The 19,937-nt window shown below is 35.2% G+C and overlaps 1 protein-coding gene across 5 annotated transcripts in view; it reads right to left on the minus strand.

Moving 5' to 3' along the window:
- Positions 1 to 133: 133 nt before the first annotated feature.
- Positions 134 to 19,937, minus strand: part of Sb (Stubble) — a 34,671-nt gene continuing 14,867 nt past the window's right edge. For 3 of the 5 annotated variants that reach the window (XM_066300308.1, XM_066300305.1, XM_066300306.1), the window contains 9 exons: positions 13,104 to 13,193; positions 10,414 to 10,711; positions 4,321 to 4,496; positions 2,547 to 2,775; positions 2,340 to 2,461; positions 2,049 to 2,134; positions 1,832 to 1,938; positions 1,484 to 1,781; positions 134 to 533 (listed from right to left, as the gene is read on the minus strand). In XM_066300308.1, the coding sequence (XP_066156405.1) occupies positions 249 to 533; positions 1,484 to 1,781; positions 1,832 to 1,938; positions 2,049 to 2,134; positions 2,340 to 2,461; positions 2,547 to 2,775; positions 4,321 to 4,496; positions 10,414 to 10,711; positions 13,104 to 13,185 (1,683 nt within the window). In that variant the 5' untranslated portion in view covers positions 13,186 to 13,193 and the 3' untranslated portion in view covers positions 134 to 248. Of the gene's footprint in view, positions 534 to 1,483; positions 1,782 to 1,831; positions 1,939 to 2,048; positions 2,135 to 2,339; positions 2,462 to 2,546; positions 2,776 to 4,320; positions 4,497 to 10,413; positions 10,712 to 13,103; positions 13,194 to 15,767; positions 15,904 to 19,937 lie in introns of those variants that run through there. The other 2 variants (XM_066300309.1, XM_066300307.1) reach the window with 2 other exon arrangements.

Consider the following 19,937-nt stretch of genomic DNA (forward strand, 5'->3'; position numbering starts at 1 on the left):
TATCTTCTCTAGTTTCCGGGATCCCAATGGTGAAGATCGAATTTAAAATGCCCTATATACTTTAGCAAAACAGTGTGTAGTCTAAAAGGACAGCACAAGCAAACACAGCTTCAACAAAAATAATTATTAATATAAATATATTATAAATACACATATTTGTAATTTCTATATACATTATACACACATTCTCCTGCAACAATTAAAATTTTTCCTCCAGTTTCGGACCGAAACTCACTATCCTCAGGCAATCATGTGACGTATTTCAAAATCCATGGTACAAATTTCGATATTCTGGTACACACCCCTGGTAAATTGGCTTCTGCGCAGCCGATTCCCCATGATATTATCCCCGCAAGGAAATATCTTCCATCTCTCCCTTTTACTTGGAGGGGTCCTCCAGAGTCCCCTTGACAGGAATCCTGTCCTCCTCCCTCGTGACCTGCGCAGAGGAAGATTTCTGGAATGACTTCTTGTCTTCCCGCTTTCAGGAACATGGATTTACATCGGTCGTTGCTGACTATTGGGACTTGCACCTACGGAAAATGGAATGATACATAAGAAGGAACAAGATAAAAGAAATCGCATTACAAGGTACATTTTTAACTAGAATTGCACCCCTCTACGTTCTTTTATTTGCACCTGGAGCGTAGCTACGCCAATGAATCCTGCATATTTTATACCTCAAATATTTTCTTTTCTAAGCAGAAGGTTTTCAAGCTAAACGGCAAATTGTCAGGAGGGTATGATAAAAACAAAAATTAGTTCCTATATATTTAAAATTTTCAAAATTCCCTCTTGCCCCTGGAAATTATTCAAGTTAATGAATTTTGCATATTTTACGCCTTAAATATGTCTTCTAAGAAGGGAATGTTCAACTTCAATGTAAAATTATCAGGGCCGTATTAGAGGGGACGAAAGAGTGCTAACAAAAATTCGTACGTAAATACAAATTTTCGAAAATTCCTACCTCTGCTAGAGACAAATTACGCCACTGAATTCTGCATATTGCACAGAAAACAATTAGTTCCCATTCATTCTAAGTTTAAAAATTACTATTTTCCTTTGGGAACTAACTACGCCAATATACACTGAATTTTCATGAGGTCTTAACCTGAAGTTTCCCCTATAAGCTTAAAAATCTTTATTAGAATAGTACTAAGTTCAAGGGCGTAGAGCGCGAGATTGCACATGTTAACGCTAAAATCAGATTATATCAGGAAAATCGAGTCAAAATTAACTTATTCGAAATAGTTCTCGCAAGGATGGTGCGCCACTGAATTTTCGTAAATACTCAATCTAAAATCGCCTCTATAAACTCTAAACTTTAACTTTCAATAGTATCGAATTTACAGGGGTTGAGAGCGGGTTAATGGCAAAGCCAAAGCTAACTTATAATGTAATATACCGTAGTTGAGGCAGAATTAAAATTCAACTAGTTCAGTATCTAAAACCCTCACAAAACGGTCCTAGAACGATATCCAACCTCTTGTAAAATGGAAGGCAAAGTTCCTCCCTCACTAAGCCTCCCCCATCCAGTGACAGTGGCGTTCTCTCCAATCAACAGATCTCCAGTGGCGGGTAGACAGATTGGGCGGATATGGGCGGCAAACTGGATGGGTTTATCCAGCTGAACTAAAGCCAAATCGTACTCGTAAGTGAAGAAATTGTACTTTGGATGCACAATTTTCTTCGCCACAGATCGTTCCGAATACGGCAGTTCTTCTTCCGCGTTGGAAAAATCATGCTCCCCCACCCTTATCCTGATTTGAGAGGTGAGGAGGCTGTAAGGGGGATTAATAGGGGGTGATAGTTGATTATTCCAGGTACGTACTCATCGACACAATGCCCTGCGGTGGCGATCCAATTTTCGTTGAGAATGGCACCCCCGCATCGATGAGTGCTCGAGAAACCAAAGAAGGAGGTCCTGCGAACCGATACCTGGAATATACGGGAATTTCCTGGATGAAGAGTTATTGAGCTTAATGGAGAAATGTAAGCAGGCTTTTTTGTCACAAGGAAGCGACGTAAAGTGGGGCAATTTATTTTACCTGCCAGGGCCATCTTCCGAATGGGGCGTTTTTGCCTCCCACTATTCTTGTTTGCGCTTTCGTAAACAGATGTGGAACCCCGCAATCTGGAAAAAGGCAATTTTGCTGGAATTGTCTCTATTAATAAACTGGACATACTCACAGCAGTTTTATCCATGAATGAAGACAACCCGAACTACTTTGTCTGCCACAATCCTTTAACAGAAGAAAAAAGTCTCAAAAAAATGGTCTTCATTCGGAAACAAAGTGGTTCGGTTTGTTTTTGCACGACAAATTTGAAAATCAACTCACCAGACTTGTTCGACAACTGATCTTCCAGTAAACTGCTAAGGGTGGAAATTTGCAGCACTTCAGTCTCAGTTTCAGTGACTCTCATAAAGGGCGTGGTGGTTGAGATTACTTCAAGCGAAGGCCTGGACAAATAAAACCAAGTATTCGGAAATTTATTCCTAAAGTTTCATCCAGGCCCGGAATTTCAAGCAGGGCTGGAATACTCACTTTTCAGTAGTCGATTTAACCGGCTTCGTGGGATATTTACTCCCATTGGACAAGGGCTTTTTGGTGGGCTTATTTGGCTTTGGCTTGTAGCTGGTGGGCTTCTTAACTCTCGTCACAAATCCCGGTTCAGTTGTAAACTGCCACCCTGTACCGGGCTTTCTGTCGCCTTGGATTGTATTTAAGTTGGCCCCTTCAGTGCTCGGATGCTTTTCCGGCTTTGTATATGGGGCTAAAATTTGAAATATGGCTCAAAGATATCCCCGAAGAATTCCAAACACCTCAAGAACAAAATAATACGTTTTATCTAGCTAATCTGCAACCCATTTGCACCAGCTAGATAAGAAATAAAAGAGCGCTGAACAGGAAGTGGCGAAGCAATAAATTCTCCCGCTAAGCTGCCCTGTATTTTAAACTGAAATAAAAGTTTAGATTTGGAGGTTTAATGGCATGAGAGTACTTCATAGGTTTGATGCATTTCTACACATGAAGCATTTACTTTTAACTGAAGCAAAAAATTGCTCCTTTAAAAAAAATGTGTGTTACGCCATTGACTTTCAACACGACGGCACCTATTAAATCTGTTGTATCAAGGCTCCAAAGTTAAAAACTGAAACTTTAAACATTTCTCAGGCAATAATAAATGAACGCAAAAAAAATGGCTGCGCTGCTGAATTTCTATAGGGTGGCATCAGAAATGAGTATATTTTTTAGGTCTAAAGTTGTTACTCCGACTCTGTAAGCACTAGTGCCGTAGAGGGGTTCGATAACAAAAGCTTAGAATTTAAAAAAGCTTTCCCGTAAATACATTAAAAGTTGACAAAGTTTGGTGCTACATCTCTGCACTTCGACAGGTTAACAACTTTCAAAGTATGGCTTTCGCCAAAAACAAATTATACTCCCCAATTGCAAAATTCAGTGCCGTACAAGGTCTCAGCTGTAAAAACCGGTTTATTCAAAATTTCTGTCCCAAAAGCTATTTCAAAATCTGGAGAAATCCGTTGCTTCGAACTTGAATTTCTACAGGATGGCGTCATGACTGAATATTGCCTGTTAAAAATTATTATGTTCACGTCGACTTTGCGAAAATCAGTGCTGTACAAAGCATTTTCTGTAAATTCCAAAATTAAAAAAATCTCTTATAAACAAATTAATAGTGTGACCAAACGTTTTGCTACACATTTAAATTTGTACAGGGTGTGAAATTTATTAAGTGTGATTTTTAGTTAAAAAATCTTTTTCTTTAAATAAATTACTTCTACGCAACGTTACTGAATTCATATGGGACACTTTTATTAAGGGTTTTTGGATATAAAATTATCGTTCTAATTTTGAAAAATCAGCGCAATACGATATGTCGGTTTCGAAAATTAAAATTTTTTAAAACTCCCCGTTCAGTAAATAGAAGATCTGGCGAAACTTGTGCAACACCACTGTATTTCTGAATTTCTCTGTTGCATTCGTTAATTAACTGTCTGTTTCAACCTACAAAATCGGTGTTGTGTAAAATACCAAGAACGTATTTAAAAATTATTCTCTCTCTAAAATAAATTTAAAACCTAACAAAATTTAGTGTTATGCCACTGACTTCCACAATGTCACATTTTTATTTAAAGCGCAATTTAAACGCCCCAAATGAAGAAAGAATCCTAGAGATTTCCAATCGCGAGTACTATTCTCCTCGATATTGAATTTTGTGGACCATAGACACCCGAAGCTAGTTGCCCTCTATCGTCATAAAGCAGTTTCGTTGTGGAAAATCAATGCTTGATCTTACCCAAAATGCTGTTAGACAGGGAAAAGGAATCTGTACTCATGGGTCGAATGCTGTGCCTGGGAGGTTGGGTGGGTTGTCTCGAAGAATAACTGGGTCTAATGCTCATAGAGGCTGCCAGGGCATAAGGTTTGCCCACTGGAGGTGAGGCGTGTGTAGCGGCACTATAGGAAGGTCTACTGAAAAAAAAAGAAACATTGATTTTTATTGCAAACGTCCAAGAGAAGTTTTTTTTTACAAAAATCATTAACTTTACCAATATGTCAAGAATACTGTAGTTTCTTCTTGATGAAATGGTGAAAGGAAGGTGTTTATCGATTTTTGTATTTTCTAATTAATAAATAAACCTGGCATAATACACATCCGAGCACTAAGTTAAACTATCAATTTCAGTACTGTTATATCCTTGCCATTAACTATGTATTTATTTAAATGCACGAATAGCGAAAAAGGTTATAAAGACATGTCCGTAAACTTATACTTATATAGGGAATCCTGGGCTATGTGCGTGTGTAACTGTTCTCGGAATTATGACCCATTGTATGTAGAATGCTAATTGTTTGTCACCCAGGAAATTAATAGCAAATTGGGCACAGATAAATTATATTGTTTCTGACAACCAAGTGAAATCCCATACTGCACTCAAGCGCGCTTTAATGAACTGGAGGTGCAAAAAAAGGACGATTAATCATCAAATATATTATTATTAACATCTCAAGAAGCGTTTTACTCCAGTAAAAAGTAGAGCCGAGATGTCTATCAGCTAGTCAAAAATCTGTTTTAATTAATCGCGGCTGAGATGATAAATTAAAAAGTTTAAAATCGAATGCCAAACTTGACCCAAATGTGCCAAATATGGACGTTACTAAATTAATTCTAACTTAAACAATCGTAACAAATTAAGTTATAAATATTTATGTTTGAAGAGGTTTCTTGTAAAAAGTGAAGGTACTTTCACTCGACACTTTACCAATCAATTTGGACATCGATGTTTCAGCTTACACAGGGATTGTAATAGGGCCATGTTAGCTTTAAACGTTTCGAGAGGTAATAATTCATTTGAATTTCTCATAATTTCCAAGTTTAGTGCAGTAGATTAGTATAGTAGATGCCATTTTCCATATTTTACAGGGTGCCCCCTGCTGATATTACAGAGTGATTTTAATATTTCAATATCTGGGGACTGAAATTCAAGTCATGTTATAAGCTCCCTGCTGGGTAAAATTTAAAATTAGATTTTTGAAAATCTTCAGTTTCTCAAAAAATGAGAAAGAAGGTAATACCCCACAAAAATGCCATGTAAGCGCCAAACTACACGAGTTACGTGTTTCGCGGCGCGTTTTACGTGACGTCATTTTGCGCTCGGTGTAATGCGTCATAATCAAAGCATTTTTTCCGTTGAGCACACTCATTCAAACCTATACAGGGTGTTCTACCAGGAAGCCCTATTAGACCTTTTTGGGAAAACCATGACTAGCAAAGTCATGAAAATTCACTGGTTTGGTAAGAGGTTTGAAGCGACTTCGTCCAAAATTTTTTAAATGACGTCACACTCCCGATTGCACCGAAAGCCGATATTTGTTTATTTATTTTAAATTGAACGCCCCATATACTCTTGCATTTTTGGATTGTACGGTCAATTTTAATACAAGTGGCTCTTTTAGGACTAACAGTTTTCAAGTTAAATAAAATTGAATGTTGAAAATGATGAATGCAGATACCTGTGGCATTACAAATTGTTAACAAAGAGAAAGGTATTTTTTAACTTTATTTACCACAATACTGTAAAGGTCCATATTTCCATATGCTGCTAAGCTATGCCTAAAATTTTCTATGGGGCCTCCACAAAAACAAAACTAATTTGGACATAGGAAAATGGTCAAAACTTAAAATTTTGAATGAAACATTATTATTTTGATATATTATGAAACTACATGGGAAAAGAATCTATGTTCAGATTTAATTATTTATAATAAAGTTGCATAGTTTTTGAGTAATTTCGTTTTATGTACTGATGCAGGGATAGTACATCCCCAATTTTAAGCTGTGATGCTCTAATTAAGTTAGTATTATATAATTAACTTTTCTATTTAAGTGTAGGTGCCTTATGTCTGATAACAATGGCATTTCGTTGGTATTTTAAATATTATTTTATATATTTCCTTCTCCAAACGTCTATCCTATTTACATTGTAAGCTAGCATTAGGGACGTACTGGTCGGTTTACGTAAAATGGTCCTACCTCATTTTAAAAACTTTAAAGTTTAGAAAAAAGTTTTAATATAAAAATTATTCCGTTGTTCATGAATTTTTTAATTTTTTTTTATATTTTCGAAGTTACGGGTTGGTCCAAAAATCGAGATATGACAGATTTTTTTTTTTTTTTAATCGAATAACCTATATTTTCTTACGGATAGTAATTCTGCTTTCAATTATAGGTATTTTTCGGTATTATAAAATAAGAGTTTTTTTGCAGTTTTTGAGTTTATTCAATTTAAAGTAAAGATCGAACGAAAAATAAACTTCTGAAAATCTTCAACAAATTCACAGAATATTAATTGAATTGATTGAAAATTTGTCCAGTTAAAAACAGAAAATGGCTTGACTGGAATATTTTATACAGGATGTGAAAACAAACTTTTCACATTTTAATTGCCTCAAACTCGATTTTTTTAAACGAGACATTCTATATATTATCTTGAAAATAAATTCCTCCTTTAATTACCTTTCAAATGGTATATACATATGTGTTATATGTCTAAATCACAGAGATTTCACACACTTAGCTAGTGAATATTATTAATCGCCATTTTTTTCATTTAAATTACTAATTACACATTTATGTGGTAATTTATTAGTAATCTATCAATCTAGAATGTTCTTAAGGAATATAATTTTAAAATTGTAAGTTAATTTAATGATAAACATGTAATTTTAAGGCAGTTGAAATGAGAAAAGATTGAATATATTTTCTTGACTTCTTATACAGGGTGGTCATTTAGTGCGGTCTCGGAACATTACGGCTAAACAATTTAATATATTGAATTTCTTTTTTTTGCGTTATATAGAACTCGATTATGGGCACATTCTAAAATTGTTTTTGTTTTATACAGGGTGTTCTATGCTAGATAAACATATGACTAATCAAATTATTAATTTTGCTACCTTTTTTAAATCTTATTTTTCGAAGAAAACCTGTACATTTAGGTATAGGAAGGTGTAACGATTTTTGATTAGTCATATCTTTATCTCTTATTTCGAGTAATAAAATATGGGGTGTTCTATTTAAATTAAGCAAGTTATTTCCTTTAAAAAAGAATGCAATTTTCATGTTATTTTTTGGACGCACTGTATGAGATATTTCAATTTTAATAATTCTGGCATAAAATACGTCTTATATCTGAGGTTTGGTATGAATTTCGATGTACTCCAGTTTAAACTTCCTTCAAAACAAAGTTTTTAAAATTGCATGATTTAAAAAAAAACTTAATTATTTCAAAATTCTTAAGATTTGGGACAAATAAACCTTAATGAAACTTACATTTATTTTTCTCAAGAAATCTAAAACGATATTAATATATGGGGTGTCCTATTTAAGAAAACATAACTTTGATATTTTTCACTTATTTAGAACACCCTGTATAAAACGAAAACAATTTTAGAATGTACCCATAATCGAGTTCTATATAACGCAAAAAAAAGAAATTCAATATATTAAATTGTTTAGCCGTAATCTTCTGAGACCGCACTAAATGACCACCCTGTATAAAATTTTTCCGAAATTAAAGATGCACTCTAGCAGAACCACCATTTTTTCAACTGGAGAAGTTTTAAACGATTCAATCAATACGCTTTGAATTTGTTGAGAATTTTCAGAAATTTATTTTTCCTACAATCTTTACCTTTATTCCAACCTATTAACACAAAAACTGTTAAAAAATTTTCATATTTTGTAATAACAAAAAATACTTAGAGTTAGAAGCAAAATTAGTATTCGTAACAAAACATTGGGTATTTCAGTAGAAAAATGTATTTTTGTCGCGCCACGGTTTTCTAAACCACTCTGGAACTTCAAAGATATTAAAAAATAAAACTTTACGGTTTTTAAGATAAAATAGTGAACCATCTTACGTAGACCATCTTGTTCTATTCCTGCATCAACTTATAAGACGGAATTACTCCAAAACGAAGCAACTCCATTTTACCTCTATTTTTGTGATCGCCCTATAGAAAATATTGGGCAAAGCTTGGCAGCATATCAAAATATGGACCTTCTACAGTGATGTGAAAAAATTGGCAAATTTAAAATCATTCCTAGCTGAGCCAGTTGCTTAGATATCACATTAAAATTTTAAAAAATGTGCCACAACGCCCTTTGGGCCCCATCCGCACCTCGAGAATGCCTCGCGAGTGGCCATTTTTGGTATCTTTCCACGTATTCTCTTCATTTGATCAACTACATCTTGAAAGCCATTGCAGTTAATAGTTTCATCTTGATACTACATTAGATAAAAGAGGAACTAAATTAGCATATTTTATTTTGTTACACATCACTGCGAAATATGTTTCGTTTCTCCATGAAATGCGATTTTTCAAATAATATTTTTTCAAACTGACCTATAAAATTACTGAATTTAACCCCCCCTCCCCTCCGTCCTCTTAATTGTTTCAATTACATCAAAAATGGTTATGATCGTAGTTCAAGACCATGATCCTTTCCCATGGGAAAAACCTTTTCATGAAGAGACCTACTCAGTAGTTGATCAAAATTTAAATTTGTTTGAGACTCTAAAGTGCCATTTTGAAGCCCAAACTAGTGCATCTCTCCATGTAAGCTCTTATAACTCATTTGGAAAGTGCCTTCTTCACAATCCTATAATAAGGTAATTCGAACTAGGACAATGGGGCTGCGATACGAGTCTTTACCGGAAATCGCATCTCTCACAGTGATGAAGGTGCAGGTCCCCAAATTTGAAATAAGATTTTCGATTATTCTTCAGCTTTTTCCAACTATCTCTGTCGAATCTCATTCAGATTTTAGGTGCTTTCCTGCTCTACATTTCCCCACATCGTGTGTGTATGGAAACCTTTTATTTTTAACGTTTATTTAAAATCGCCCTAAACTATGGTAATTTCCTAAATATTATGGCGATATATTAAGGAAATGCGAAATAGCCAATTCTCGGGGAGCTATTATCTTCTAAAATCCATTTTCCAAGGGGCAATGATTGGCACTTTTCCATTCGGCGCTACCCTAAACGGAAATGTCTCAAAAACGATAAGAGATAGCTGGTTAAATAAAATATGGAAAAGGGCGAAAACACGCATTTCGTGATTAATTTTTAGGTCTGCACAGATGTTACTCAAACTCGTGTCAACTCCAAAAGAAAGGCAAAAACCATAAATTATTTATAAAATTATCTTTTTTGTCTCAAACTGTGATGTTTCTCTCACTTTTACACCTAAACATTTGAATGAGACTCGATTATCCTGATCATCAATCCATCTCCGGTTCTTTGTTGTTAAACGTACCAAAACTAATACGCTTGGCCAAACATTACAAAGCGAATTCTGAATATTTATGACCTTTCAAAGCAATAATGACAAAACCTCCGTGTATTAATGACGATCTACAAACGATTAAACTCGTTTAAGTCATCATACTTACCTGGTTGAATGTAAAAGAGAACAAATAAACTCATAAGCAACATGATAAATAAGCTAATGATTTAAGAAAGGACATGGCTGGGATTATTAGTCGTTGAAAAGCATTTGGTTGCATCATTATTTCAGGTCGTGAGTAAATTAGAACAACATTTCAACTGAGAATTATGCTTTTACGTTGATTTGGGTCGATTAGCACTGGAAAATTCACGTGTTCAAAATCACCTAGAAACCCTCAAGAGCACCTTGGATGTCGGCAAATCTCACATTACACAAAAAAAAATTAATAGTTCTCGAACGTAGTTCCCGAAAATTTTACATTGCCGCTATAGGAGAGATGTCAAAAAATCCAGTGAATGCGTTCGAATATTCCACTTCCAGTACAACTACCAAAACGTCTGATTAGATTATTGTTAGTCACTTCTCGACTTACCTAGTAGGTCTTAACTGGATACTACTACTATAGTAACTATGTGACGTAATCTTGACTGGCTTTTTGGTGACGTGACTATGACTATGGTAGATCTGACTAGGTGCTGTGTAGAGCACTTGTGGTTTTGTGGAGGCTTGTCCTGCATGGTTCGTGCGATTGTGAGCGCAACAGGACCCAAACATGAAGGCATCCACGCACATTCCTATGTGATAACCCTCGGATTTGATGCACTCAAACACGAACATACAAGTGCCTTCTTGGCCGTCCACCCAGCAAGGTTTGGGGTTGATTTGGTAACCTGCAAATTACGAAACCGACTTAATTAAGCCTCGCAAACGACGTGAGATAAGATCACACTAATGGATTTTACGGAAATCGCCTAAGTTGACTTTACATATGTTTTCAGTCTTTGAACAACTGTAAAAGACAATTATGTAAATAACGCTCTCTGTAGTTGGTAAAGTAGCTTTTGTCTAATTACTATCCGGTGTAAATACACGGTATAAGTATCACTAGGAACGCGCTGTTATTACCTCTCGGTAGTCGAGGATAAATTGTTTATGGCGTATCGGCCATCTTTATGGGTTGAAATTACACGTTTTGGGATTTATTAGGTAGAAGAGATGATATAGGAGAGAAGAGGGTGGATTAGGTCTGCAAAGGAAATTCCTCGCACTAGAAACTACGATTTTGTAGGTAATTGAAAGATTTTTTTTGTAGTTTTAAATCAGATTTTAACCATAATTCTGTCAGCTGATACTTGCCGATTTGCAGGATTTTAACAGTTTGCACGACTCCCATGTCATTCTGACACATTTTTCAGTTGCTCGTGAATATCCTGGAATTTTACAAATTTCAACGTTTCCACTACTCGATTGTCGTACGTCTCTGCAATGTATCTTATTCAGTAGCGCACAGTGTTAATACACCATAAGCATAAAAATACACGTATTTTTTGAAAATTTTCGTCTTTACTCATTCATTAACTGTTTTGTCAGTTCAACATTTGAACCTTATTTCAATGTTTAATGCCTTTTTTTTTTAAATAAAATATTGTTTATTTATTTAAATCTGTGCTTCTACAGGGTAGTAGCGGGCTGTTATGCCTTTAGGCCCTTCTGCCCTTGAAGGTATTTAGAAGTACATTTGTATACGATAAATTTAATTATTTAGCTTATTGATGAAAATGTTCCACTACGATTGTATTAAAGAATCCGAAGCTAGAAAGTTTCACGAGATTGTTTTTCCATTTTTCCTGTTTTTTTAAATTAAATTACACGTATTTAAAAAACAAAATTCCTAAAATATGAATTTTTGGGTCTTTCGTAAACATTTTGAATGTTCCATATGTGGACGTTTCCATTCTTCCAACAGGTCGAAGCATGTAGTTCTGACACATTTTTTTCTATATAAAGGTACGCGTACTACTTAAAGTAATTTTTGCAAATACGAATTTTCCGGCTCTCCATATACATTTCGAATATACCATATGTGGGCGTTTCCCTTAATTGAACGAGTCGTCGTACGCCTCTGAAATTGGTTTTATTTAGCAGCGCGCGTTTTTGACTCATTAAAAAAAAATAAAATTCAGCTATTTTTTAAAATAATTTTCTAAAACATGAATTCGCAGGTGCATCGTGTACATTTTCAATTTTTATTGTTTAGACGTTTCCATTATGTCAACAGGTCGAAGCACGCCACTGCAACGTGTCTTATCTAGAAGCATCCAGTTTTAGCGTATTTTAAATGTAAAACTACACGTGCGTCTTTTTCGTTGGTGAGATCAAGAAATTGCAAAAAAATCAATTTTGATGAATTTGAACCAGGCGTTTGTTGAAAGGATTCGGAGCATACTAGGATCTTCAGCGTATACAGGGGGTAATACACCATCATAGATATATTTTAGGGGGCTGATAGTACTTTGTAAAATAATGAAAAACCTCTAGACCATATATATATATATATAGACTTATGGTCAAAAACACATCATTTTCGATATACAGAGTGCCAAAGTGTCACATTAAAAAAAATGCGTTTTTCTCAAATATGCCTGGAGTTACAATTTTGAACCTTGGTACACTTATTTTCTTTAAGACCCACGCTCTGCAGCAAAATCTTAAAATTGTCGGTACTCATATACAGGGTGTTGCTTTTTTTGGGTCATGTACTATTTTACGCCTTATATCTCTTTTGGAACATCTCGTATAAATTCTCATATTAAACTTACATTCCTTCTTCAATTCTTTAGCTTTCTGGGGTCTTGCACTATTTTCGTGTTCCCCACAGTTTTCACAGAATGTGCACAAATATTTATCGGCACAAATGAAGAATGTAAAGAAATTAAGCAAAAAATAAGCAAAGGGCTTAGTTACCAGTGAACTGAAGCAATTTGCAACATTTAATCAAGTTTTTTCAAATAAAAATAAATCTAAATAAAAACGAAATTTTCAATACTGTTGGAAATGTGCTACCTTGTATATCAAAGATGGTGCCTTTTTGGTCGTGGGTCTATTAGCATTTATTTATTATTTTGCAGAGTGCTCTCATCCCCGAAATATCTCCATAATGATGTTACACCCAGTGTATAAAAATGCAAAAAAACAATTTTCATAATTTTCTTGTTTAATAAATGGTAAGATATCTTTCAATTTAGAGGGTATGAAGTATGCAGTTTTAGCACCCATACTTACCCTGACGATTCGAAGAAGTTCCCTCCACAAATGGGTCATTACACCATACCAATATGGCGCCTAGGACGGCCATCCAAAGCATTCTTAATCCTGCGAATAAAACATTAGTTAAACCCTAATTACTGCGAAAAATAAATCAAAATTATGGTCATTCTCCGTTATATCACGTTCTTGCAAATCGAGACCTAATGGAGCACACATACATAACAACAATCTTCATGTCCTATTGTTGATTCACATTAGCAGTTTAATTAAGCAACTGATTAATTAGCCATAAATCAGCGGCGCGTGCATTATTGCATTCCCGAGATTTAACAGCTATTGGTTATTGTTGTCCTACTTTTGGTTTTAATTTGTTGTTTCCATTAATTTGTGGATGGAATTCCTGAATTGTCTGACCAATGCCGTTCATCCCGAATGACCTACTGATCTAAAAGCAATATACATGCAAAACCATAACCGAAGATTTATGGCGATTTAACGAGGCGACTGAGAAAGAAGAATAGTACCAGCTGGATCAGTTTTTACTTGGGAGAAAGTTCACTTTTTAGGGCCATTTTTTCCAAAATTATATTGAATTAAATGTAATTACTTCTCGTAGACTCTGAGCGCTCCAATTTCAGCGCAAAAACCCATTTATGACAGCTTTAAATTTATATAATTACCGGGTCTCGGATTGATGGTCCATTCAGCCCTGCAGGTAATTTCTTTTTAATACAAAGTTGTCATGACTGGCACAAAATAATAAATTACTTTTAATTAATCACTTATTAATTAGCAAGACAATTGACCAAGTTATGTTACGCTTTAACCAATTTCGAGATTATTATTACCAGGAGAATACAGCTATGTTGGGTGTTCGTGTAACTGCAACCGTGTAATTTGTATTGCGTCATCATAACGAGCGAGAAATAATTCAGTTTTGAGACCAACATAAACATAATAGGCAATTAAAACGGTTTTTAGCGAAACCAAAGAGGCACTTAACGTCCTGTTTTTCGTATTAACGTAATTAAGTTGTCATAAGGAGTACAATTTCGCACGAAACATTTAGTATTAGATGCATTTGAAAAAAGAAGAACTTTTCAAAAACTCATCGATCTCAAGGAAATAAAGAATTTTATGGATATTCGGCAACGTTGGCGCTCGCAGGACACCTCGCAGAGCGGCCTCACGCCCAATTGGGCCCCAGAGGAAAGATGACAGCTTGACAAAATACTGTTTCAGCGTTGCCATTTTCTTATCCTGTAACTTTTTTCCGAACCCTTTTACCGGAAAACCAAGATGGTGCAGTAATGGAATTAAAATTAATCTCTGTGTGGTTATTAAAACCATTAGACCCAATTTCAGGATAATAATCGTATAACAAAATTAATGTGTGATCTAAATTACATGATTATTATTCTCGCCGTAAAGAAAACACCTTTCAATTTCCTGGTATTTTCTAAATGGGCGATGGTATCAGGGCCACTAGTGATTCAATAAAACCGTTGGAGTGAGGAAAATATTGATTTATGGATTATTTAATACGTGCATAAATTGAGATGAATTCTCCATTTAGTGAATTGCTTTAAAAAAAGAACGCCAGTGGCTTTCTAAAGTTTTTACATACATCTGAAAGCTTTTTAAAAGCCATAGGAATTTATGAAAAAAGGTTTTAACTCCGATTTACTCAAATTTTCTACATGTAATTGTGCCTTCTACTTCACTGTTTTTCAAAAATAGGCATAATTCGACTTTAAGCACAGTTTTGTGATTGGGAAACTATCATTAAAAACCTCAAATTTTGTCCTAACCTTCTGAATGCATTGTTGGTACGCCACTGGCTTTTCTTGGATATTTTTATAACTTTCAGTGCTCGTAAAGGCAATTCTGAGCTGGCAAAATATAAGAAATATCAGAGGCGTAGGTTCTCTTTAAGCACGACACATTAGACCGCTTTCATAGTAAGTCCTTTTTTTATTTAAGCAGGTATAAAGGAAACTTACAGCTTTGGAAGGGCAAAAAAATCTCTGTCGTAGTTTGCTTTTGACCACAGTTCCGATTTAAGAAAAATTATTACCCTCCGTTGAGCCTGGGCCTGATACGGCCCTGTAATTACACAGTTGTTTCATTTTAATTTCAAGGCTCATAAAGAACCGTTGAACCTCCCTAAATACGAGTAGATAAGTAGCGTAATTAATCATTAAACATAATTATAAATTTTTCAAATCTAGGATCTCCAATTACGAAGTGTGTGAACTCTAGTGAAGCTCGATGTAATAGACCACCGCAATTTCACATTGAATTTGTGTTAAAAAAGTTTTCTATCCGTCACTGATTTGCTTTGGAAGCCTCTGCAATTTTTGGCAGACCTAAGGGTATTGGAACGTTCGAGTACGGAACGAGTCAGTAGCGTCCCATACTAAAAACATACCGATAATTTTTTAAAACAAGTTTTAATTTGGATTTTTCCCACACTTTCTCACTATTAAGAAGACCAGCTATTGGGGCGGTACAGAAGTCAGTAGCGTAGCCAATCTTGCAGACTATTTAAGTCAAACGTTATTCTCTAACAGTGCTTTCTGATGCTGCCTTGGGTTCCCCCACCAGAATTTCCAAATGTTCGTGATTGTAACGATGCCCGAGGCCATGAATTGCCACCTCAAGATCAGCAAAACTTACAAATTCAACTATTCCAACTGTTTTAGCACTGAAATAAGCATCCATTACAATAAACTGAGTTCGAATTACATGACGTCCATTCATCAATTCACTTCGAGCCTCTGGGGACCGACCGTATCACTATAATCGATTGAATATCATATTAGTGGTACTAATGCCGCTATTAGGTACCACCGGAGTGCACCGGAACGCGGCACCTGCAGCTCGAAGAGCGAGCCACCACTGACTTTCTTCGGCTTCCTGCTGAAGAGCTATAGCAGGTAATTGTCACCTGATAAAGGGGAAGTTTGTCTTCTTCGAGAAAATATCTGTGGAGTTTATGAGGAAGTACCTAGCTTGAGGTATGATTTAGTGATCCTGTTAGTAATAGCCGCAATCGAAGGTAAGTAATTTATAGGGCTTTTACATCAGTTGTAGAGGTACTTACATAAGTAAATTCACTGTTTTTAGTTGAATTCTTGCCACTTATTGTTTCGGCAATGAGTCAAGGTCTCCGGGGTCATATCGGTTTCAAAATGAAAGTCAAACAATACAAGTGAAATGTGTTGTTTTCTTCTTCTCGATAGTGTTAATGATGCATTCAATTTCGCCATCAACAACTTCATCTCTCAACTGGATGGACTAACTAGAGAGCAGCTATCAATTACTGGACATTTCTAAGATATTTTATTGTGAAACTCGCTTTTAAACAAATGGCAAAGGCTCAGTTTTGTTGTTTTAACTAATATGTATCTTAATGGATATAAGAAGAGAAATCGGTCAATGGCTGGTAAATAATATCAATAATGTACACCCATAGAGCTAGTTTAATCAAAAAGTGGGTTTTTATGTTCAATTTTTTTTTTAATTATCACTTAGTGGTAATGAAAGTGGCATATTCGAACGCAGGTGTAAAAAACAATTGACTGGCAGTATATGCTGACTGCAGAAAAATAGTGCCGCCTACGTTCCAAATTGATTCGAAATGCACATTTTCACCTTCCGAATATTATTTTAAACATTATGATTTTTTTATGGTTTCGATAATACAGGTACTTCGGGTATTTGGTCATTTTCATTCTGAAAACTCGATGATTTCTTAATGCCCATTAGGAACAAAATTTACAATTATATTTGCCCAGAAGAGACGCCAATGGTCTTCTATTAGACGATACTGACAATTCAATTTTCGATCCAAAAGACTCATAAGAATTTTTTTTAACTTAAATCGACATCACCAGTGACGGTTCGCCAAACCAAGGTTAATAAACTGCGTTCATTCGATTTCTCAATTCTTGCAGAGACACCTCTGATTTGGCTTTTTAAAATTAAATTCTGTTTTTTACAATTTAAATGTGATGAGAAAATTTTCAACTAAAAATCGAGGGCGCCAGTGGCATACCACAGATTGAAAAGGACCAAATGTCGATAACTGCATTGTTTCAATTTTTCAACTCCTAGAGAGACGTTCTCGTTTCGTCTCGTTCTCGTTCGTTCGTTCATTTTTGAAATTGAATTTAGTTTCTCACTTTTTAAAAGCACTGGGTAGTTCACGAAATCAAAATTGAACTTGTTAATGGCCTCTCACGAAGTCAGGAATTATTTTTTCAATATTTCGCAAGTATGTTAATAAGCACTCAAAATCTTTTGAACCGATCACACCTAGGGGCAGGCCCGTGACTTCTCTTTTTACACTTCAATTCGCTTTTGGATTTTTTAAAAGCGCCGAGTAATGGTTGAACTGAGACTCCGGTTCAGGTTAGTCAGGGGCGTGGCATGGACTGAAGAATTACTTTCTCAATTCTCTGGGGAAGTGTGAAAAACTGCGTCGTCTGCAGTTTTCAATGCCTGGAGAGGGACACTTGGATTATCTTTATAAAATTACATTTAGTTCTTAGCTTCGACTGAAAATCGAGATCGCCAGTGACGTCTCACGGAGTCAAGAATTTCATTGATGATGATTTCTCGTTTTAAAATAAAACTAAATTTTTGACTTTTTGACGTGATTGATGATTTTTTCAATGGAAGTCCAGATACTGAAGGGTATTTCGTCTCGTATACTCAGGAATTTTCAAATAACTTTAAACCACATTTGCATTATTCATATTTTTCTGTTCAATTCTTAACTGCTGAAGTGACGCCTCTGAAATTTGTTTTTAAAACAAAACTAAATTTTTTACTTTTTGACGCCACGAGTCAGTTTATGAGTTCAAAATTTAAGTCGTTAGTAGCGTCTCAGAATCTCACGAACAACACAGGATGTAATTTAAATACCTGGCCAAACTTCAAGTTTCTTACCTATTTTTCATAATTGACACTTATAGTTTGCAGAAATCGCTCAAGTAATCTACTAAAGCTGATGGCTCCTAGATGGCGCCTCTCAATAAACCGAGCAGTGCAAGTTCCACTTGCCAGAAAATAATTTTTCCCACTTGAATATATTCCAACAAAAAAGAAAATACGCTCTGATACAAATTGTCAAACGTCATCGTTTCAGGCTGTAATTTTTTTAACTAAAATTAGATTGCTGGAAATGGACTGATCAGGTGGCCGCCGAGATCCCCAGACCTTTCGATATTGGACTTTGTTTTATGAGATCGACTCGAACAATTGGTTTATGCTGAACCACTTCCGTATAGTGCAGCAATATTACAGCAAAGAATTTCAACTCCTGTGAACTCTTGAACGATGAGAATATATGCAAAACAGTTTAAAGCAGTTCAGCCGAAGGATCGAGAGGTGTGCGGATAGGGGGGTGGTTGGATCGAATAAATAATTATTACAAAATGGAAAATCCGTTGCTAATTAGTTTGTTTATAAATCTGATGTGTTAAATTTGATATTTCTTACTTGTCATAATCTCTACCAGATGTTTGCTGTGTTAATCAAAATTCATTTTTTTTTTCGAAACATTCTTTTATGTTCCTGAAATTGGGTACGCAGGTGTAAGATTGCATTCTAAACAGCTTTTTTTAATTAATCTTTTCCCATCTTCAAAAATAAAGACACTTTATTGGTGATGATTTTTGTTCATAAAACAGCTTGTACAACACGGAATCAGCTCATTTTTTGTATGCCACAGTTCTACAACAACCAGGTCTCAGCTATCAAACGTCACGCCAAAAGCAAATCATTTTTGGTCCATTTTGTCTCCCGTTACATCTGTCCTGGGACACACTGTATGGACTGATGTTAAAGTTTATTGAGAGATCCGAAAATAACAAAAAAATGTGAGGGTGCCGTTTCAAATAACAAAGTTGTGTATCATTACATTAATGGGGCCACCCTGTCCATTAGAACATAATTTCTGGACATGCCTCTTTATGTACTGTCCAATCTTGCGGACGAAAAAAATTGTTAACTGTTCGGGTATAGGAGCCAAGGATGTTTGACGCACTATTGCAAGATCTTGTATGAATTGGAAAGTGAAAAACAGGCTGAAATTCAAAACTAATTATATGCTTGTACGTTGAGACGTCGCTCCCTTCTGTCGGCGTTTCATTGAACTTTGTACAAGACAATTTGCTCTTTCCAAACCTTCTTGACTCGAATTTTTATCAAAAAATGCTTTCAAATACTCTTAATAGGCACTGAATAAAAAAAAATGACCTGGAACAAAAATTTAATAACGAAAATAGTGTAATAAATAAAAGCGGGATTAATTCAACTGATAGTGATATCATTAAACATCATTAAACGGATAAAACTAAGATTAAGAAAGATAAGACTAAAAACTTTGAAAAATAAAAATAGCAGTACTTACATAAAATAATTGTCGAAAGCTACGGGAATATCATTTTGGAACGTAGCTAGCACCATTTTGCTATTGCGTGTATATGATAACAATTAATTATTTTAAATTCGAAAGACTTTCTTCACCCCCCTTCGGTAATTTACAACAAAAAGTTAAATAGAACGCATAAATACCGATTTCGCTTCTTTTTGATCAAATCGACCGATTAGACGAACAATTTACTGAGAGGAAGCCTGAAACATGTGCATACGCAAGGAGTTATTTAAGTACATAGCGCAACTTGAAGTTTGCCACGTGCTTAAATTACGCCCTGTATTATTAGCTGAGACGCCACTAGCGACTTCGACTGTGAATTGAAAACTTGCTCGTGGTTTGAAAAAGTCAAAAATCGAATTTTATTTTAAAAATAAACGTGAAGGACTCTCGCTCCGGAGATT

Source organism: Euwallacea fornicatus, chromosome 36, assembly GCF_040115645.1.
Source record: "Euwallacea fornicatus isolate EFF26 chromosome 36, ASM4011564v1, whole genome shotgun sequence".
NCBI classification, from domain to species: Eukaryota; Metazoa; Arthropoda; class Insecta; order Coleoptera; family Curculionidae; genus Euwallacea; species Euwallacea fornicatus.